Here is a 22839-nt window from a genome sequence, read left to right on the forward strand (position 1 = left end):
TTTAGCCAGGCCAGGGATTGTATGCATGCCATCCCAGCTACTAGGGAGGCTGAGGCCAAAGGAGAGCAAATTCAAGATTAGCCTGGGCTACAGAGTGAGTTCAAGGCCAACTTGGACAACTTAAAGGACTGTCTGAGGTCAATGAAATATCTTATCATGTAAAGGCACTGGCTGCCAAACCTGATGATACAAGTTAAATTTAAGGGACCAACAGTTGAAGCAGAAAGTTGCCCTCTGCCCCCACCCCCCTCTACTATGGCATATATGTGCATGTGTGCACATGGGTACATGCATGTGTGCACATGCATGCATGTGTGCACGCACACACACAAGTGTAATATAGAACATTTATAAAAGAGCTTGTTTCAAAATAAAAGTCCAAGGATATAAATCAGAGGTAGAGACCTTGTCTAACTTGTGTGAGGCTCTGGGTTCTATCTCCATAAAAATAAACAAATCTTAATATAGCCAGGCTTTGGGGCCATGCCAATTAAGCAGACTCAAGTGAATCTCAAGACCCTCAAGGCAATGGCTGAACTGAAACCCCTGTTGTATCCTGGAGGAGTCTTTCCTTGGTTGGTTGTTAATGAGTTTAAATACTGCCAAGGCTGTCAGACTGGACAGAAGTTGGCACCATTTAGAGACTCCAAGGAGACTATTTGAAATGTACATCTGCATCTGCTCTCATGAATAATGAAACTTGGCCTGAATCTGAAATCAGACAGAAGATGACCGAGATAGTTTGTCTATCATGATGAAGCATCGGGCTTATTTTGATGGCTAAAAAGTTAAAACACTGTCAAGCACAAAAAAAGAGTCTCAATCTTTGTCCTCAGTAGATGTCCTACTTTCTTTTCTGTTGCTATGATAAATACCCTGAAAAAATGTCTTAGGGAAGAAAGAGTTTGGTTTTACCTTACAATCACCTGTTACAGATTATGGGGGACTATGTTACATATTATGTTACAGACGATGGGGAAGTCAAGGCAGGAACTTCAAATAGCTATAGTCACATCACACCTACAATCAAGAACAGGGGGAAAATTCATGCAGGCATGCTGGCTTGCTTGTCTGTGCTTAGCTCAATTTCTCCATTCTTTTAGGCAATTTCAGATCCCTTTCCTAGGGAATGGTGTTGCCCACAGTGAGCTGTGTCTTCTTCCCACATCAGCTAGTGTAATCAAGACAATTCCTCCCAGATACACCCACAGCCAACCTGATCTAGACAATCCCTCACCGAGACTCTCTTCTCAGTTGATTCTAGGTTGTGTCAAGTTGACAATGCTAAGGCTCAGAGCAGACACTGGTCAACATTTTCAGATCTTACAGGACAATAGGATTGTGGTTGGCTTCAGATGCTCAAGACATTTTTATGAAATTGAAAAAAAAACTGTTTTTCAGAGGAAACTCATGCTATAGAAGGGACATTCTTACAAATAGACTATTGGGAATGTTCTAACTATGATGTGAAATTTTGTTGTTGTTGTTGGTGGTGTGGTTAAAAGAAATGATTCTGAGTGTGTTATCTACAATATCAAACCTGTGAAGCTTAAAAAGCTGAGAAAAGAAACTGGGGAGATGGCTGAGGGGGTAAACTGTTTTTGCCTTTTAAGGACCTGAGTTCAGGCTCTACAGCACATATGTGAAAAACAAAACAAATAAACACAAGCAACAACAACAAAAGCCATCTGGGTTTAATGGCACATACCAGTAATCCCAGCAGTAGAGAGGCAGAGCCAGGAAGATCTCTGATGCTCACTGCCCAGTCAGCCTCATCTACTTGCTGTCCAGGCCAGACCCTGTCTCAAAAATATGGTAATGATGTCTACGGAATGACACTGGAGGTTGTCCTCTGACATCCACACGTATGCATACACAACTGTACAGGTGTGTGCCTACATACGTATAAACACACACACACACACACACACACACACACACACACACACACACACACACACGATGCTGTAAATGCTTTATCTACAAAGTTCAGCTCTCTGGAGTCCAAAAATTTGAGAATAAGGGCTTGGAGAAATGGATCAGAGGTTCAGAACACATGTTCTCCCAGAAGACCTCGGTTCTGTTCCCGGCACCCATAGTGGGTGGCTCACAACTGCTTGTGATCCCAACTCCAGGGTATTCAACATCTTCTGGCCTAGAAGGGCACTTGAACACATGTGAGGCACATAAACTCATGTAATTTCTGTAACACACAGATTAAAAATAATTAAATCCTTTTAAACTTGGGGAGCAGAGTTTTGTCAGCTGTCAGTGCTTTTAAGCTGTTGGGGGAAGTTCCAAATGAGGAGACAGAATGTTTTTAAGGCCCATCAGTTTAAGATAGGAAAACGCAGCTACTTTCAATCAATTTTGAAAAAGCGTTGGTTGATATTAGGGAAGATGAAATTTTATTATCCTAGCGTCAGCTGAAACCTAGCCACGCTTGTCAGATAAAATTGAATGAGGATTGTGATTTAATAGACGTGGCCACCGGCAGTTTGATTCCTGTCAGAGCCTCTCTCCGTGGTGCATTTTTAGTCATGAAGGTCTCATAATGAAATATAAACTCAAAACTTCTATTCAAATAATTGTGTAAGAGAGTGCTAAGATTATTTTTTTACATTTCTTTATCTGTGTGAGTACACACATGTGGCACCTATGCTAGTGTTTGTGTGTGTACACAGGTGTGGAGGTCAGGGCATAACCCTTGGGATGCAGTTCTCTCCTTCCACCATGTGTTCCAGGGATAAAACTCTGAGCCTCAGGCTTGAGCTGAGCCATCTTACCAGCCTGAGTGTTGGATCTATGATATCTGTGTGTTGTAGGATATTTTTGTAATCCTAGAACTCAGGAGGCAAGGCAGGAGGGTTGGGAGATGAAGGGCAGCCTGGGCTACATAGGGAGACCTTCAGTTTCCTGAATAAAATAAAATAGATAAATAAGGAGAGAAAGAAAAGAAAAGGAAGAAAAGAATTTATTTTGATAAACACAAGTAATATTAAATTTCACTGCTTTCACCTAAATCCAATTTCTGTATTTCAAGATAAAAATAACCTATTTAAATACTGTCTATAATTTATTAGTCTAGGGTTGCATGTAGAATTCCCATATTTTACACTGTTGCTTCATTTGTGACTTCTGTATTTGCTTTAATAAATTTGCCAGAGATTTGTCTGGTTTACTGGTTTTGTGTTTTTGAGAATGGATTCTTTCCATTTATATTATTATTACTATCACTCACCAGTTATTCTTTCTTTTCTTTTCTTTTTGTTTTGTTTTTTTTTTCAAGACAGGGTTTCTCTGTGTAGCCCTGGCTGTCCTAGAACTCACTCTATAGACCAGGCTGGCCTCGAACTCAGAAATCCGCCTGCCTCTGCCTCCCAAGTGCTGGGATTAAAGGCATGCGCCACCACTGCCCAGAGGTCCCAAAGTTTTTAAACAGGTATTTATTCTTTTAGAGTGAGTATATGGTATATGTACATGCATATTCATGTGGGCCATTACACTTGTGTGGAGGTCAGAGGACAACTTAGAAGAATTGTTTTTTTCTCTTTTTACTGTTTGGGTCCTGGGAGTTAAACTCAGTTTATCAGGCATAGTGACAAGTGTCTCTTGTCCATGAAGCCATCTCACCAGCCCAGTCCCAAAACTTGGCAAGGGTCTTTTGTGGTTAGCCTTGCAAGTTCAGAATGGAACTTAAAGCTTCTGCTACACTGTATGATGATGGTAGCTTTTGATCACTCAAGACCAGGTAAATCAGCTCCCAATTTTTCACCCATAAAACCTGTGAGGTAGTAACTATTTGTAGTTTTCAAGCCACCAAGTTATGGGATAATTTGTTATGTGGCAACACATAACTAACCTAATTACTCGGACAAGCAATTTGATGATACTCAGTAAAGATAAATGTTTATATACTTAACACCATGGTAGCCAGGTGTGGTGGTCCACAGTGGGATCCCAGCAGCAGGCAGGCTCTCAAAGGAGGACTGCTATGAGTTTAAGGGAAGCCTGGGTTAGGGTGATGCATGCTAGGTGTAAGAGTCTGTCTCACAAAAACAAATCAAAACCTGGGCCTAGAAAGATGGCCCAGCAGCTAAAAGAACTTGCTGCTCTTTCAGAGGAACCCATTGATATGCCCAGTGCCACCTCAGGCAGCTAGCTCTCAACCACCCACAACTTAAGCTATAGTCCTCGTCTGGGCTCCAAGGTGACTACATTCCCATGCACAAACCCACACACAGATACACACATGTACATGCCATGAAAATATATGAATAAAATCTTTAACTAAACTAAAGCAATGTAATAAGCATTTTTATCTATGCCCCTGGTCTAGGGAAATTCCTGCAACATATACAAAGAAACAGCACTAAGATGTGTGCTGCAGCATACTTTCCTGCCATTCTTTGCTGTTGTTGCTCTAACAACACGCCTGGGGCTTGCTACATTATAAAGAAATGAATGTTCTTGCCTCGATTCGGATTAACATTTCAAGTACCACACTGGATAAGTGATGAAACAGTTCGCCTTTGTCTTGTTTCTGGTTTTAGATGAAATCTTTTCTCTTATATTCCTAATCAGTATAATGTTCAATATCAGTATTATGTATCACCCCCTACCTCCGAGATATCCCAGGCTGGCCTGGAGTTCTTTATGTAGCTCAGGCTGACTTGGAATCTTTCTGCCTCAGCCTCCAGAGCACTGGGGTTATAGGCATTCACCACCATTCTCAGCTGAGCTACGCCGTGCAAACCTTTATTTGGTTGCAGAGTGATCCTCCCATTCATGGCTTCTTCAGGGCTTTTATTCTGAAGGGTTGCTGACTTTTTATCAAAGTCCCTTCTGTTGTCTATCAAAAGAGTCATGTGGGTTTTGTTCTTGCTTTGTTTTGATCTTGTGTTAGAAGTTTTTTTTTTTTTAAATTGCTGTGTGCATGTCTGTGTCATGTGCTAATATGTGCCATAGTATGAGGGTGTGTCATAGTATGCATGACGTAGTGTGCATGTGAAGGTCAGAGGACAACTTAGGAGCTGGCTGTCTCCTACCACTGGCTCCTGAGGTCGAACTCAGGGCCTCACACTTGGCAGCAAGTGAGAGTTTACCCACTGAACCATTACCTAGAACCATGTTGTATTGCTTAAAACTCCCAGTAGAAATTGGGTGTGGTGGTGCATGCCTGTAATCCCAGCACTCAGGAGGCCGAGGCAGGAGGATGGTGAGCTTGATGCAGGCTCTTTCCATCTAGAGATTCTAGACCTTGCCTCAGAAAAACAAAACGGGGGGGGGGGGGTTTGGAGAGATGACTTAGCAGTTAAGAGGTAAGAGCACTTGCTCTTGCAGAGAACCCAAGTTCAAGTCCCACAACGTCTGTAACTCCAGCTTCAGGAGATCAGATGCCTCTGGCTTCCATATTGACATTCACGATTTCCTCCCCCATATGCATGCAATGAAAAATAAATCTTTTAAAAGGATTTTGCATTCTTGTTGCATAGCTTCTCTATCTCTCTCATATAAAAAAACAAGTTCTGTAACTTCTTGTTGGTGTCTCGTGGCTGCTGCTGACAATCTGCCTTTTCCCCTTTAGGGAGGGGTAATGCTGACACGGACCCTCAGGCTAGTGTTTTTTGCTTACTCATTCTCACCTGACTTGACATCCATCCAAACCCGGTGTTTGCCAGTTGGCATGCCACAGGAGGGCTTTAATGAGGGAACAACATTGTTTTATAAGCGAATGCCTGGTATCTAGCTGGTGTCAGGTGTCTTTGCTGGAGTAAGATCAGGTCTTCTTGACCCCACAATAGAGCTTCTTGGATTTTGAGGGGGATATATATATATATATATATATATATATATATATATATATATATCTGCAGTCATTCATCCTAGGCCCCCTCTTGCTAACACTGGTGATGCCTGGAGCTAGTTCTCTATCCTCCTGCCTCAGTCTCACATGCATGATGTGAACATGCATATATATGTGTGTGTGTGTATGTATGTATGTATGTATGTATATATATATATATATATAATTTGTAATATAAAACCTGAAATATATTAAATATATTAATGATAATAGACACACACAATTTATAATATTATTTCCCTTGGTCATCTGAGGTCTTCTATAGTGCTTCTTTAATTAAAGCCATACAAGACAAACAATCATTTTGGATAGAGTAGATATCTTAGTGGATAAAGTGTTTGCCATGTGAGCAGGAGAATCTGAATTTGGAGCCCCAGAACCCACATAATGCTGGACCTTGTACATGTGTCTCCAATTCCGGTCTTCCTTTAGGAAGATGGGAGGCAGAGACAGGAGACTTCCCAGGCAGCCTGGTATGTACAACGTTGAGCAATAAGACACCCTGTGTCAAACAAAGTAGAAAGCAGGGACCAATGCCCAAGGATGCCCAAGCCTGTCCTCTGAAGTCTGCTTGCACACGGGGACAGGTGTGTACCCACGCTCGTGCACACATGCACACAAATGCATACATATTGTACACACAGAGATTAAAAACTAAATCTCTGCAGTCATTCATCCTAGGCCCCCTCTTGCTAACACTGGTGATGCCTGGAGCTAGTTCTCTATCCTCCTGCCTCAGTCTCACATGCATGATGTGAACATGCACGTACCCACGCATGCGCGCGCACACATACACACACACACACACACAGAGAGAAAAGAAAAGAAAAGAAAAGAAAAGAAAAGAAAAGAAAAGAAAAGAAAAGAAAAGAAAAAGAAAACCAAAACAACAGAAATCTCTGTGTGTCTATTTACTAACTGACTGTTTCTTTCCTCCGGCTTCAGGGCTATACCACGATTTGTGACTCTAATCCTTACTGTGTCGATGATGTAGTGGAAGTGTCTTTCGTACCTTGGCACTGCTGCTGTTTGTTTTCAGGTGCCTTTATGGATATTTCTTGGGAGTTTGGCAAAGGCCCATGGTAGAGTTGGCTCTGCTTTTCAACCTTTACAGAGCAAAACTGACCTTGCCTCATGGTATGGCTGCTAAGTCCAGGATGGGGATCTCTGGTCTGCGCAGGCGCCGTCCCTCCTCCAGGAACTCAGTGAAGTGCTCAAGAATCAATCTAGGCCTTTCAGCAACTTTCAAAATACCACATCTAGGACGTCGAGAACCGTGTTTGACAGATTTCAAGGTCAAGTTAACAAGTGTTGAGATGATTTCAACATCTCTCCGCTCCTCTCCCTCCCCCTTTACACGTTTCTTCCTCCCTTTCCATCTCCAACTTTTCTTCTTCTTTCTCTTCATCCATCCATCCATTTCCCCCTCCTCTCTCTCTTTTTTCCAGTCTCTTTCTCTCTGTCTCTCTCCCTCCTTCTTTCCTTCCCTTCCCCCCCTTCCCCAACTCCCATCATCGGAAATCTGCTTAGCTTAAAGAGAGCATTTTTGAGCTGTTTGCAAGGGAATGAGTATTTTTAAGGTTTCAGTCCTGGTAGACTGACATGTTAGTAAAACACAGTAGGATATAATTATAAAAAAGTTCAAAATTAAGACAACCACAGAACATTTATCCAAACAGCCCCCGCTCCCTGTCATGACACGCCAGTGCTTCTCAGCATCCCTCAGTTCCAGAAGCCTGGTGCTCACACTTGTCCAGTCAGCATGGTGGAACACACGCCTTCTTCTGTGTCCTGTAGGCATGCTTCTTTTATAGCCCAGAGTGGGCCATCTTCATCCTCATAGACCCATGACATTTTTTTCCCCTTTGCATCCTGTCTTGTAGAATCCTTAGTAAAAGATTTCAGGGGCTCAAGGGGAACACTGAGACAGACTTTTTAATAAGTCATTATTCGAAGAGATTATAATGTCACAGTCAGCCAGCATCTTGGTGGGGATTGTGAGGAGGGTTCAGGCCCACGTGGCAGAGTAAGAACCACTTGTATACTTTAGAGCAGTGGTTCTCAAACCTTCCTAACACCGCGACCCTTTAATACAGTTCCTCATGCTGTGGTGTCCCCTAACCATAGAATTATTTTTGTTGCTACTTTATAACTGTAACTTTGCTACTGTTATGAATCATAGTGTAAATATCCGTGTTTTCTGATGGTCTAAGGTGACCCTTACAAAAGGGTTGTTCAATGTCCCCAAAGGGGTTGTGATCCACAGGTTGAGGATACTCCTTTAGAGGAAGGGAGAAGTTTGATGCTGTTTGATTGATGGGTACTCCATGGTACATGCTTGTAGGAGGCTTTCCATGATTCCTGGCTGGCAGAGGTGAGGGAGGGAGCCTGTTAGCCTGGACCTGTGGGCAGAACAGCCATTCAGATGGGGAGGGCAAGTTAATGGAAAAGCCATGTGAAAGGAAGTGCCTTTGGCTCCCACTTGGTAAATAATCACTGCTGATACTTAATAGCTATTATTATTATTATTGAATACTTTCAGTGGTGCTCCCCATTACGCATCAGAGAGACAAGGCTTATAGACCTTGTCCTAAGACAACCTACAAAACCAATTTCTTCCTTGTTCCTGTGTTAAAATACTTAGACCAGAAGCAACCTATGGGAGGAAGAGTTTCTTTTCAGTCTATGATTCAAAGCAACAGGAGATCAAAGCACCTGCTCACACAACACACAGTTAGAGAAGTCACTTCCTGCTGCTGTCCTGCCTCCTCTCTCCACTTCTGAAGTTCACGACCACCTGCCTGGGATGGTCCCACCGGCGGGTAAGATGAGTCTCATCTTACATCCTGCATCAGTGAACACAGCCAAGATAACCCTTCACAGACATCCTGAAAGGCCGTTCTCCCAGGTGATTCTAGTGTCTGTCAAGTTGACAATTAACTGAAACTTAACTGGCTGATAAAGGCCCACATAGGCTTCAAGTATAACAGCTTCTAAAAAAGAAAATAATGTGTGTGTAGTGTCTGTGGTAGTGGTGTGTGGGTGTGGGTGGGTGGGTGTGAATGTGTGAGCGCCTATGTGTGTATGTATATGTATGTATGCATGTATGTGTGGTATGTGAGTGCTTGCATGTGTATGTTTGTATGTGTGTTGTGTGTGTGAGTGTGTTTGACTATGTATGTGGTGTGTGTGCTCTTTCTGTGTGTATGTGTATGTGTGAGTATGGGTGAGTACATGTGTATATAAGTGGTGTGTATGTGTGTGTGAATGCTTGCATCTGTGTGTATGTGTGCGAGTGCATGTGAGTATGTGTGTGGCGTGTGTGCTTTTTCTGTGTGAGTGTATGTGTGCATGTGAGTGCATGTTAGTGCATTTGAATATGAGTTGTGTGTGTGTGTATATGTGTGTGTGTGAGTGCATGCATGCGTGTATATATATGAGTGCATGTGAGTATGTATGTGGTGTATGTGCTCTTTGTGTGTGAGCATGTGTGTGTGTGAGTGTACTTGAGTATGAATGGTGTGTGTGTGTGTGCGTATGTGCATGTGCAGAGAGGCCTGAGGGAGCAACCTCAGGTTGTATTCTTCAGATACTAGCCACCTTCTTTTCCTTTTTGGGTCAGGCTCTCACACTGCCCTGTAGCTTCCCCAGTAGGCTAGCTGGCCAGTGAGTCCTGGCCTCCATGAGTTTCCATCTGAGATTACAGGTGTGCCCATGCACCTGCATTTTTTTTTTTTTAAAGATAGGTTCTGAGAATTGAACTCAGGTCCTCCTATTTGTAAGGCAAGCACTTTACCAATTCAGTCATGTCCTCAGCCCCTTGATATTGTCTTAGGCCAGAAAGGTCCGATGTTTACTTGTGAAACCGTACTGTCTTATTTGATTCCTCTTTCTACAACAGTATACCTTAGCCTGGGTAATTAATATATGACAGAAACATGGCTTACATTTGTACAGTTCAGGAAGCTCAAAATCCAGAGGATTTGGTGTCTGGTGGGCGCTGATCTCTGTTTCCAAGATGGCACCATGTTGTTTTGTCTTCTCACTGCGGATGGTAGGAGAGCAACGGGGTCTCAAAGTTCCCTGAACATTTCATTTTTTATTGTAGTGTTAGTACTATTCCTGAGGGCCTTTCCAAGATCTTGCTCTGTGTGGGCTCGTGTATGTGTGCGTCTCTCTCTCTCTCTCTCTCTCTCTCTCTCTGTATGTGTGTGTGTGTGTGTGTGTATGAGAGAGAGAGAGAGAGAGAGAGAGAGAGAGAGAGAGAGAGAGAGAGAGAGAGAGAGAGAGAGGCACAAACAACTGGTTTTCCTCTTGGATTGTTCTTCACCTTATTTTCTAAGACAAGGTTTCTCATGGAACCTGGAAAGTCACTGGTTCACCTCGGCTGGCTGGCCAGTGGGCCTCCCAGCTCTTCTGTCTCTGCCTCCCTAGCACTGTGACTACAGAACCATTGCTGTGTCCAGTCCTATCTCCCCCTCCTCTTCCTCTTCTAAAAAGACACATGAGTTCTGGGAAGCAAACCCAGGCTTCCTTCCATGCTCGCCCGACAAGCCCTGAATGCGCGAGGAACATTTCCCAGCCTAAGGCTTTCCCTCTTAGTACCTCTTGTTGGCTGTGAGGTTGAGGGATGGAAGTAGGGAGGGATCACATCCATTCAAGCCTCAGCACCGACTTTAAGGGTGAGTTTTTACATTTGTTCCCTGGGTAAAGATGCACCTTTATGCTTTAACTTTAAACTTTGATTTTGCTTATGGACTATAGTTGTCTTCTCGGCCGAGGACAGCATCCTAAAGCCTGGGTTTCCTCAGGCATCTGGAGTGAAGTTTAGTCCTTCACAGGAGCAGCTGCTTTGTAGTTCCTTGAGCCAACATTCTTCCTGCTCTTAAATGTTGTTTTACTTTTATTGCCGTGGATGGTCCGATCATGACCGTGGTTTTAATTATTGTTATGGATGGTGTACTCATGAAGTTTCATTCCCACTAGACTTTGAACATTCTGGATGCAAACACTAAGGGGCATGAAGGCTTACCTAATTGGTAAGCAGCTTTTGTTTCTATCAGAGGCGAACTATATTGTAGTCATAAGCCAGATTCCCTGGTGACCATTTTTTTTTTTTTTTTTTTTTTTTTTTTTTTTTTTGCCACAAGATACTTGTGCATTCCGGGGCTGACTTTTGGGTGTGGATTTGATCCTGTATTATTCACTTTTCTGTTTGCTCTTACAAACTAAGTAGCAAATGCCATGGAAGGAACAGAAGATTTATTTTGGCTCACAGCCTTAGGGTGCAAGAGGCACAGAGGCAGGATTGTGAGATGGCTAGTTACATCCCATCCTCAGTCAGGAGGCAAGGAAAGGCTGGTGTGGTTCTCAGTTTGTTCACACCACTTTATTCATCCAGAACCATGCCCCATAGGATGGTGCTGCCTGTATTCAGGATGAGTCTTTCCTCCCCAGCACAGTCTAGAAACTCCCTCACAGATGTGCCCAGGGGTTTGTTTCTGTGGTGATTCTAAATCCCACCAAGTTGACAATGAAGATGAACCATCAGAGATAAATTCACCTGAGTCTGAGTCTGTCAATCTCTCTCTCTCTCTCTCTCTCTCTCTCTCTCTCTCTCTCTCTCTCTCCCTTCCTACCCCAAGAAAATAATAAACCGCCTTTATTTCTTTACCTATAAAAAGCTGTGTGATGAATCTGAAGCTTCAAAGATCCAGGTAAAAGATGACAGCGGGTCATTTCCCAAACACAAAGAAGCTCAAGCGATTGCTTGCCAGGAAGGAAGGAAACCTTTAGTTTCTATACAACCCTTAAAGAGTCTTGTTCCCATTAGGACAATTAGGGACGATCAGGCAGGATATCTCCTCAGATTTACAAAGGCTTAAACACGGGATGAAATAACAGGTACTTAGATCCTGGGTTCGGTGTCGAGTGACATAGGACTGGAAAAATTAAGGGGATGTGAGAAGGGCAGAGGAACCCTTTATTCCAAAGCCTGGTTGAAGTGTCTCACCAGCTGAGAATCAAGAATCCCAGCCCAGTGAGGAGTGAGTATTTTCTGTAGCTAACACAGAGGCGACAATCCTTTTGCAGAGAAGTTATTTTCAAATCGGTGTTGAAATAGCAACGAGCCATGGTTAGGGCCTGACCATAAGGGGGCTTCAACTTTATTCTGATTCCCTTCCTGGATGTAGAGCTGAGAGTCTTAGGAAACCTCACAAACAAGAGTGGGCATTTGTTTACAGTAAGAAACACCATAAGATCCACCCCTCCAAACTCTTAGGACCCTGAGATTTTCCTTATTGGCTGCGTTCCCACCCATTGGACATCAGGGGCCACCCAATGATCTTATCTAGCAAAAACGAGTTTCTTAGCAGCCCTTTGAGATGTAACTTCAGAAGCCACCAAAGTCAAAGTCATGTGTATGGCTATTGTGAAGACAGTCAACTGGGACTCTCTGGAGAAGCCCACATCTATGCTGTTGGGTGTGTGTACTCACCTCATCCTAAGTGCCTGTTCTGCTAATAGCCATGCTCTCTTAGACTTTCTTTACCATAACTCCAACTCTACTTCATTCTGGCTAGCCACGAAATAAATTCATTCATTTATACATTCATTTATTCATTTGTTCATTCATTCATTCATTTATTTGATTTTTTGGTAAAATTAAGAATCCCATCTCTTTGACACAGTAGCTCAAGTTCCACATAGAAAGCCTGGAGCTACATTTTGTCTCCTGTCCCATTGCTGCTGATACTGGTGGCAACGAGAACACCCTCTGAAATTACCAGCTAGGGTGCAATAGGAAGATGTCTTGTTTTTACCTAAAATAATATATATTTGTTGTGTATGTAGGCTCTTGCATGCCACAGCATGTGTGTAGAAATCAGAGGATGACTTGGGGGAGGCAGTTGTATCTTTCCACAGTGTGGGGAGCTGGGGATTGAACTCAGGTCACCAAGCTTGTCGGCAAGCACCTTTAATCTCATTAGTCCCAGAGTGGCCTTTTCTTCCCTTTGAAAGAGTGTCTCGTGCTCTGGCCATCTACAAAGTTCCCACTCAAGAACTGCACAATCAAGATTTAAAAAAAAAAAAAAAATTCCATTCTCCCACCTCAGAATGTTTAAAGCAACGTTATCATTTTGTGATTGGCTGTTATCCTGAAATACATGTGGCTTGAAAATTGCAGGTTAGACAGCCAGAAACTTCAGCCCATTCTCCAGTGACCATGGCACATGCCCCCAAGAGTCAGGTGTGGGCTTCCTTTCTACACGGTCCTGATTCATATACCTGGTTCTCTCTGTGACTCTTGATGGTTCTGAAAACTAACTTGGAGGACAGGAAAGAATGTAGCTGATATGATTTTCCAAGGAAAGGGGTCTCGTGTTCCTTTTCTGTGTGCCCCGTGACTTTTCCTGGGGGGAAATCTCGTGGTGCCACATCCAGAGTGAATGGACATCTGCACGTTCCATTCGCTCTAGGTGTGGCACCACGACATATGAAATTAATGCTTACAGTGCAAACCTAGCTTGTGAGCCGATGAGTTTATTAGGGTTAATTACTGGGGCAAAGATGGACAATTACTTATAGCAGTTTGAGTGACTCACAGATTAGCTGCATCACCTCAAAGTCCCGCCTGCTACGGTTGACCACTTCATGGAGTTTGCCCTCTGGTGTGCCTTCCTTCTCCTCTATACCCCAGCATCTCCCAAGACCGTGTGCAGCTGGGGTGCAGGAAGGAATAATGGTTGGAACCCCAACTGAGGGTCATGTGACTAGCCCTTCACTCTTTACATTAGCTTTTCGATTGCCTAAGCCTTAGCTAGCTCTGTTTTACTGGGCTTATATTGTCACCATGACAACGGGCCAAACATCATGTAGGTGTCATGGCAGGCTCTGCTCTGTAATGTGCAATGACCACACTTGGAGGAAACTGCCTCCCCATACAGGATCTAATAGTTAGATCTGTGGAAGTCTGGTATGATTCACTGATGATGTTTCTTTGATAATTACCAACAGCGTGCCTTCTCTGTATTAGTGTCCGGTCATTAACTTTTTAAATTGGTGTGTGGATATTTATATGTGTGTACGTCCATGTGTTTGTAAATGTGTGGTGTTCCCATGTGCAGGTGCACATGCCTGCATGTGCATGCACTTGGAGCTTGAAGTCAGTCTTAGGTTTCATTGAGATGGGGTCTTTCTCTTTCTCTGGAGCTCCTTGGCTCAGACAGGCGGGCTCCAGCAGCAAGCCTCAGGGGAGCAAAAATTCTCTTGCCTTCATTTTCCCAGGTCTGGGATTACAGGCACTTGCCACTATGCCTGACTTTTCTATGTGCATTCTAAAGAGGCTGAACTCCGATCTCCATCCTTGCGTGGTAAGAACTCTGCCTCCTTACCCAGAGATTGCAGCCAGTGACCTGCCATTTGCATTCTTCCTATGGATATTCGTATTGCGAGTGACGCACAAAGTGAAGGGAGACTGACAGTCGGCTCCAGCCTCGTCCGTATGTCTGTTTTACTTTTTGGAGCCCAGAGCTTTGGTGAGGGCTGTCCCAGTTACTGTGATGAGTGAACAGCACCTCTGATAGAAATAGAGAAGTCAGGAAGCGCAACCTATTTTGTGGGAAGATGATTAATTCAGTTTTAGACATTTTGAATTTGAAAAGAGGGTTTGGCATCCGGATGGGGATGGAAGTGCCTGATGCTTTAGCTGGGGCTGCGGAATCTAAATAACTCCCTGGCGCCTGAGTAGCTGAACTGTTTTATTTATTTATTTTTTCCTCTAAGTGGCTTTGTGCTCTGGTCAAGCCTTCCTCTTAGGGATTTCATTGTTTGACTCTATAGCAGCTCCAAGCTGAAGCAGCCACCTTGATGGCTTGTCAGACTTGAAGGGGGAGGGGGAGGTGCTGGCTGCCTGGGTCTGTCACTTGGTCCTGTTAGAGGGAAAAGGTGACAGGAGAGTGGTCCCTGGTGCTTGTGTGCCATGGCAGGGAAGGTTACTCTTTATTCTAGAGTCTTCTCCTTCCATTCTCTTTCTCTGCCTCTTCTTTCTCCTCCCTCTTCCTCTCCCCCTCCCTCCTCCTCTTCCTTCTCCCCCCTCCCTCCTTCCTCCTCCTTTTCCTTCTCCCCCTCTTCCTCCTTCCTTCTGCTCTTCATCTTCCCCCTTCTCTTTCCTTTTCTTCCTTTTATCTCTTTGCTGCTTCTTGTCCTTCTTCCTTTTCTCTTCCCTTCCTTTATCTCCTCTCCTTTTTTATTCTTTATTTCATTATAGAGCCCAGGCTAGTCTTGAATTCACTAGGTAGCCCAGGGTGGCTTCAAACTATTGATTCTCTAGAATCTCAGATGACTTCATACCCAGAGCCCTCAGATCACATGCTGGTCCTCATTTGGATTTTTTCAAGTGAGCAAGGTCTGAGAGCTTTGGACGGTAATTCTTGGGGATGAACACTGAGTTGTCTGTTTTCTCTTGTATGTGTACTTCTCAGAGGACCTGGAGGTTGACTGAGCAGACACAAGCTTTAGTGCCAAAAAGGATTCTGCAGGTGACTTACCCAGAAAGTAGTGAATGTGTGGGGAAGCATTCCTCCCCTGTAGGACCAAGGCCTTCAGCTTGTGCTGGAAGGAGATTACTCCTTCTACCATGTAGTTTAAATAAGCATCTTGCAGTAGGTCTGTATATGTTAGGGGGAGAACTTGGGGTGTGTGTGTGTATGTACATCAGAGGAAAACCTTGGGTTTTGTACCTCAGAAGCCATTCAAACTGTCTTGCTCATGTTATATGGAGATATATATGGGTGCAGAGGTCAGAGGAGACTCCCAGCATTCCATTCTCTCCTTCCACCCTATGAATCCCGGGGATCACACTCAGGTTGCCAGGCTTAGAAGCAAGTGTCTTTATCCACTGAGCTATCTCCCCCATCCTAGGTATGTAACTTCATCATCTGGAACATAGAGACATCCCTCTACTGAAATAACGAGGGAGTGAATGAATGAATGAATGAATGATGATATCTTTCTCTCCTTCTTCCCCATTCTCTTCGGAACAGGGAAAAGATGCCGTTCCACCATGTAACCGCTGGCTTGTTGTACAAGGGGAATTACCTCAACCGATCTCTGTCTGCAGGCAGTGACAGCGAGCAGTTGGCTAATATCTCCGTGGAAGAATTGGATGGTAAGGAGCTGCCTGGTGGGAAGCCATTTTGGGTCACGTGGAATCTGCTTGGGGTGGTGACTGTTGGGAAGCCATTTTGCATACTGTCAAGCCTAGAGTGCTTCTCATTGGCAGCTATGGCTAAGTATGAAGTGATGAGAAAGAGTTCAGAGACAAACTTTTGTCTAAATGACTTCGTTGTGTGGGATGGACCTTGTGGCCTGAAAAAACTACGATGAATGTGGTTGCCTTGGATACTGATTGGGGGATAAATTTATTTTCCTTAAAAATCTATTGTTGGAATCTTCTTGTGATGGCATGTGCCTGTCTGCACTCAACTGAGGCAGGGGGATGGAGTGTTGATTAGTCAGGACTACTGGGGGAAGAAGAGAGGGAGGTCAGGGTCGGCGTGGACTATTATAATGAGATGCTATCTCCAAACAACAAAAACAAAAGACATATTATGTATAGAGTTGGCAGGGTCTGTAATAGCCAGAATCATGTTGTTGTCTTTGTTAACTTTTATAGTGGAGTCCATCTGCAGGGGAGGCTTAAGCCCTGTTTATTGCTGTCTCTTGACTTGGGGCCATGGTACTTTGAATGCTGCCCAAGTAAGAATCATCTGGAAGCTTCATCTAGGTGGGAACAGGCAGCAATTATCTTAATTGCCTCTGTTCTTGTGTAACACAGCCTATCCCTGAGTGCCAGGGACAAGGGTTTAGGATGGAAATTTATCCTGGGAATACAGTGTCCAAATTCATCTTAGGATGCTGTTCCATTGTACTTTGGATATAGCCACACTCTTACACACACACACACACACACACACACACACACACACACACACACAAACTGTCTTAGTTACAGTTTTACTGCTGTGGACACCATGATCAAGGCAACTCTTATAAGGACAGCATTTAATTGGGGCTGGCTTACAGGTTCAAAGGTTCAGTCCATTATCATCAAGGCAAGAGCATGGCAGCATCCAGGAAGATGTGAAGCCAGAGGAGCTGAGAGTTCTACATCTTCATCTGAAGACTGCTAGGGTGAGGGTCTTAAACCCCATGCCCATAGTGACACACTTCCTCCGACAAGGCCACACCTACTCTAACAAGGCCACACCTCTAAATAGTGCCACTTTCTGGGCCACGTATATTCAAACCACCATCACCACCACATGTGTGCGTACACACACACACATACACACACACACACACACACACACACACACACACACCCCAAACACCCAGAGGGAATACAGACGTCTAAACTAGAGAGTGAAGTTGATTTAGGTGATGACATTTACTGCAACTGACCCAGAATCAGTTCCCCCAAGTGGTTTCCTAATGCTTTTTTCTAGCAGTACCAGTTTACTACATAAACTTAAATTTTGCTTTGAGTGTAGAGAAGTTGCAACTACTCCAGATGGTCCATGTCTTTGTTTCTAAGTGTCAGGTTCAGATCCGTGGCATTTTACATGTGCATATTAGTGAGTTGGATTTCACCAGCACTTTCTTGAGCCCGTACAGCTACAATTGCTGGAGAGTAGGCAGGAGGCGAGGGAAGTAGAGATGACAGGTCATCGGTAGGTCTTTCTTCTACTACCCATCTTGTTTGCACACTCATTGCAGTGTGCGGTTTCCATACAGATGACCTATATAGTAGCAGGGACGTGTGGGCTGCATCCATGGCTGGACTAGGAAAGGCTGGGAAGGGTGAGCATTGTCAGAAATGTAGCTCAGTGATAGAACAGTTGTCTAGTGTGGAAAAGGTGCTGGGTTTGAGTCTCAACATTACAGAGAGAAATAGAGGAGAGGGACAAGGGAGGGAGAGAGAGAGACTCAGGCACACACACACACACATACAGAGACATAGACACACAGGCAGGCAGACAGACACACAGATACACACATATACACACAGACAAGCACACAGACACACACAGAGATGATACACAGACAGACAGATGGACAGACAGATACACACACAGACACACAGACACAGACACATACATGCATATATACGGACAGATACACACAGACACACTCAGACAGATAGATACACAGGCAGGCAGACAGACAGACACACAGGAAGACAGACACACACACAGAGACATAAACATACACATACACAGACACAGACACACACACACACAGACACACAGACACACAAACATCATCTGTTTACTACTATCTCTCAACAAATGTTGTTGGCCTGAGAGGTGAGTGATACCCTGGGACCTTGTCACCATCTTACTGGTGAAAGGTTGTATAAATGCAAGACAAAGGAGCAGAAGAGCCCCACTGTCTCCGTAGCAAGGCCAGGTTTGTAACCACGACAGGATGACTCCATGCCTGCATGGTGTCTTAGTCCATTTGAACTGCTATAACAAAGCACCACAGTCAGTTTGACTTATAAACCACAGTAAGTTATTTCCCATAACTTGGAAAGCTGGCGGCATAGTATCAAGGTGGTACCCGTGTATCCTCAGCAGCCAAAAGGATGAATCAATGCCCTTTGGCCTCTTTAAAGGAACACTGATGCCATCTATGAGGGTCTCATTCCTTTGACTACCTAACCCAAAGACCCCACCTCATTATATAGCTAATATGGATTCCTCATAGGAATTCTGGGGAAACACAATATTGAGAATGTAGGAGGAATATTTGGGAGGCAAAGAGGATCCCAAGCTCTGTCCCACTCTAGGAGGTTTATGAGTGGAATACATGGTGTATGAGTATGAGAGAAATTCTTGCTTTGAGTTTTGTAGGACCCTGTGGTGATTTGAATCTCAGACGTTCCCCACTAGCTCATTCTTTTAATTTTCCCTTCCCCTTCTTTTCACTATATTAACTATTTGATTTTGCTTTAGAAAATAAAAGTACTTATAAAAGGAGCCTGAGTATATGACTCATTAGAGTTATGTTATCCCACCACCCTGTCTCATCTCCCGCAGTTAAGTCACCTATCCTTAACAAGCCTTTGTTTCGTAACTGGCCTTTGGATCTAATTATTTGACTATATTTCCATGGACCCGGCTTTCTGTTCATGTTCGTCATCTCATTGGTTTATGTAGTGTTTAATTAACTGTAATTGCTGCAGATATAGAAGCAAAACTAATTCTTGGTACACTGATGGGAGCAGAAGCAGATGAACCATCCACTTAACTAGAGGTGCCTGTTCAGCAGTTTATTGGAAGGCTTCACAGAGAGAAGAGAGAATGTTGATGAATTTGCCACATTTGGTTGATAAGAAGGTTAATAGGAGAAGATGTTGTGGCCCTCTTTTCTTTTTTTTCTTTTCTGTACCTGTGTCATACATGTGTCAGTGTATTTTATATTTTAAGATTTATTCTCTCTCTCTCTTTCCCTCTCTCTCTCTCTCTTTCTCTCTTTCTCCCTCTCTTTCGCTTTCTGCCTCTCTGTGTGTGTGTGTATGTGCCTATGTGTGTGTCTGTGTGTGTAAGTGCCTGTGGAGGCCAGAAGATGGCAGTAGATCCTGAGAGCTGGAGGTATAGGTTGTGAGCTGCCCCGTTTTGGTGCTGGGAACTAAACTTGGGTCCTCCGAGAGATCAGAAAGTGCTCTCTAGCCTCAGATATTCTGTTATACAGCTATTTAAATGAAAAAAAAAAATAAGTCCACATAATCATGACATTCCTTTTTTTTTTTTTTTTTTTTTTTTTTTTTTTTTGGTGCTGGTGCTTGTGTGGTTCAAATCCAGGGCCTTGTCCATGCTAGGCACCACTGTGGTATTGTAGAAATAGTTAATCCCAATCTGGGGTTTCTACCTCACCTTTGACCATTTAGTTCCCAGATAAAAGACACACCACCTTTATATTTACACTAAGCCTTAATCAGCACAAGAGCTGAGAAGATATCTGTCCTCTATGCTATTATGTCTATTTCCCAGCCAAGAATCCCATTATATAATTTGCCATGTTTCCTTTGGACTGCTCTTAACTCCAATTAGCCAACCCACATGGCCATTATTTTAAGATTCTTACCCCATGGCAGCTTCTCCTCTATTCACTTTCTTCTCCCCGTCATGCTTCTCCTCCAACCCCCAAGCCCAGGAACCCTAAACCACCACTTATGTCTCTTCTGCTCAGCTATTGACTGTTGGCATCTTTATTGACTAATCATGAATGGCTTGAGGACAAGGTCACATAGCGCACACTCGCTTACATCATTTGGGTCTATGTGCAAACTCTCATCTCTGGGGCAAGCAGGCCTTGGGGACCACACATAGTATCACAATACATAGCAACAGAACAAACCTCAACACTGTGCCTTTGTAAGTATGTGCTCTACTTACCTTTGCAGGTTCATGCTGTTAGTTTGTATTCTCCATCTGTAGTGCTATTTTGGGAGGATGTCTGACCCTTGGTGGGAAGACTCTGCTGGCAGATGTAGGTCAGTAGGAGTAGGCCACCAAAGGTTATCCACTTACTGGTTCCTGTTCTTCCATCTGCTTTATCCGCCATGATGTGAACAACCTCCCGCACCGGCTCCCACTGCCGTGAGCTGAGCTGCTCCAACAAGCTTTCTCAGTTATGTAGTCTGAAACTCTGCTGTAGGGACAGGAAGGCGCAGTCCCCAACACTGTTGCATTAGGAAGTGGGAGTGTCCAGAGCAAGCATACCTGGATCTAGGAACTGGTCAATGCTACCTGTACATTCAGGATATAGATGTACAAGGTCTTTTTTTTTTGAGACAAGGTCTTTTATTGGCCTGGAACTCATCAAGTACGCTAGTGATCGCCAGGGGTTCTTCTGTCTCTGCCTTTCCAGGACATACCACCATGAGTTTTTGTTTTTTGTGTTTTCAACTTGATTCTGAGGACCAAATTCAGATTGTCACGCTTCTAAGACAAGTACTTCAATGGCTGTGCTATGTCCCCAGCCATATTTTAGGTAACCTTTGAAGAGTCTGAGATTACTAATATGATGAACTTTGTAAGTCATCTGTGGTTTCAACTTTGTAAACACCAACATTAGGCAGCTCATAACCTGTATGTCTAGTTCCGAGGACCTGGTTCCCTTTCCTGATAACCCTGATAACCATTCCCTTAATAATTAGGAGATGATTTCTTGGAGTCCTAGAACAAGTAGAAACTTTCTAGCAGTTAAACTGGGCTCTGCTATAGCAACTCTGTATGGCTCTAAAGACTGCTGGCTGGCTTTGGGCGCTTCTTCCCTGCTGTCTCCTATATAGATTTCTTGCTAAGATTCTCCCTCCCCACCTCCCTGCATGATTCTTGGGAAAGCTATAAAACAAACAAGTGTACTGCTGTTTCAACCAGGCCTGGGCATTCTGAACTGGACCTGAGTGTACCTTTTTAGTAGCCATAGGAGCTGTCAAGAATTGTAACTACCCTCCAAGTGCAGGTGGGGGGTCCCTGGGTGAGAGAAACCAGCACTTTATGACCTGAGGCTGACTGGTGAGGATGATGTGTTTGTCCTTCAGGATGGTAATCCAGACTCTGCCTGCAGAAGGGCCATTTATTTTCTGATGGAAGATTCATTCTTTTATTTATTTATTTATTTTGCCAAGGTGAACACTGAGCTATGACTCTTCTTGCTTTATTGCCAGCATGCTGGGGCTCTGGGCACGACGGTGACGATGTGCTCTGAGTTTAGAGCAGACAGGAAGGTTCTGATCACCAGCTAGCAAGCGTCAATTCACAAGGCTAGGGAGTAGATCTTGGGAGACACAAACTTCTGAGGTATTGTGTAATTGCTCTTTTTGTGGACTGCTTCATGTGAAAGCCCTCTTATATAGACTCATGTATCCCTAAGGGACAGGTGGAGTGACACATGGACTTGTTATGTTGGACACTGATAGCCATTACATCATCCTTTACGAGCTGGCTGTGTTGGCATGTTCCTTTTGTTGTTGTTGTTGTTGTTGTTGTTGCTGTGAGTACAATACCCAGGGGAACATCTTGAAAAAGAAAAGAGCCATTTGGGATCATGGTTTTAAATGAAGACCATTATGTCAGGGTAGGGATGACAGAGCAGAGTAATTAACATCAGGACACCCAGGAAGAATAGAGAGTGTAACAGGAAAGAACTAGAGATAATTAACCATAAAGGACCTCCCTCTAGTGAGCTGTGTATGTTAGCCGAGTCCTATCTCATGTAGTTTCTAGAACCTTCCTGTAATGGCTAGTTTTAATTGTCAACTTTACACAACCTAAAGTCTTCTGGGAAGATGGCCTGAATGAGGGATTGTCTTTATTGAGTTGACCTATGGCCGAGTCTGCAGGGATTGTCTTAATAAGCTAATTGAAATGGGGAGACCCAGCCCACTGTAGGTGGCACCATTCCCTACGCAGGGGATCCTGAACTGTATAATTGGAGAAATTAAGATGAGCATAAGCAGGTGAGTGAGTGGGTGGGTGTGCATTCATTTCTCTCTACTCTTAACTGTAGATGTGACATGAGTAGCTGTTTGAAGGTTCCTGCCTTAACCCACAGTGATGATGATGGAACTTTGACTTGTCAGGTGAAATAAGCCCCTCTTTCTCATAATCTATTGATTTTAAATCACAGCAACAGAAATGAAGCAGAAGTTGGTACCAAGAATGGGGTCATTGATGTAATATTGAGACTACTATATTGCTTTTATGCCACCAGCTGAGGATCAAACATTGAATGCATGAGCCTTTTTTGGGGGTGTTACATTGCATATTGAAAACCATAGCAGTTGAGGACCATTCCCTTCACCCCACCTTCTCATACATAACAGCTGTAGCCTCCTGCTTGTGGGTGGCCACAGAGACAGCTTCCCCACCTAGTTGAAGATTGTCACCATTGATAGA

General features: G+C 43.8%; 1 protein-coding gene across 9 annotated transcripts in view; it reads left to right on the plus strand.

Moving 5' to 3' along the window:
- The window catches only part of Caln1 (calneuron 1), a 474231-nt gene that overhangs the window by 113907 nt on the left and 337485 nt on the right, over positions 1-22839 (plus strand). For all 9 annotated transcript variants that reach the window (XM_076923056.1, XM_076923054.1, XM_076923058.1 and 6 more), the window contains one exon: positions 15913-16037. In XM_076923056.1, the coding sequence (XP_076779171.1) occupies positions 15913-16037 (125 nt within the window). The remainder of the gene's footprint in view (positions 1-15912; positions 16038-22839) is intronic.

This window comes from Arvicanthis niloticus, chromosome 24 (genome assembly GCF_011762505.2).
Source record: "Arvicanthis niloticus isolate mArvNil1 chromosome 24, mArvNil1.pat.X, whole genome shotgun sequence".
Taxonomy (NCBI): domain Eukaryota; kingdom Metazoa; phylum Chordata; class Mammalia; order Rodentia; family Muridae; genus Arvicanthis; species Arvicanthis niloticus.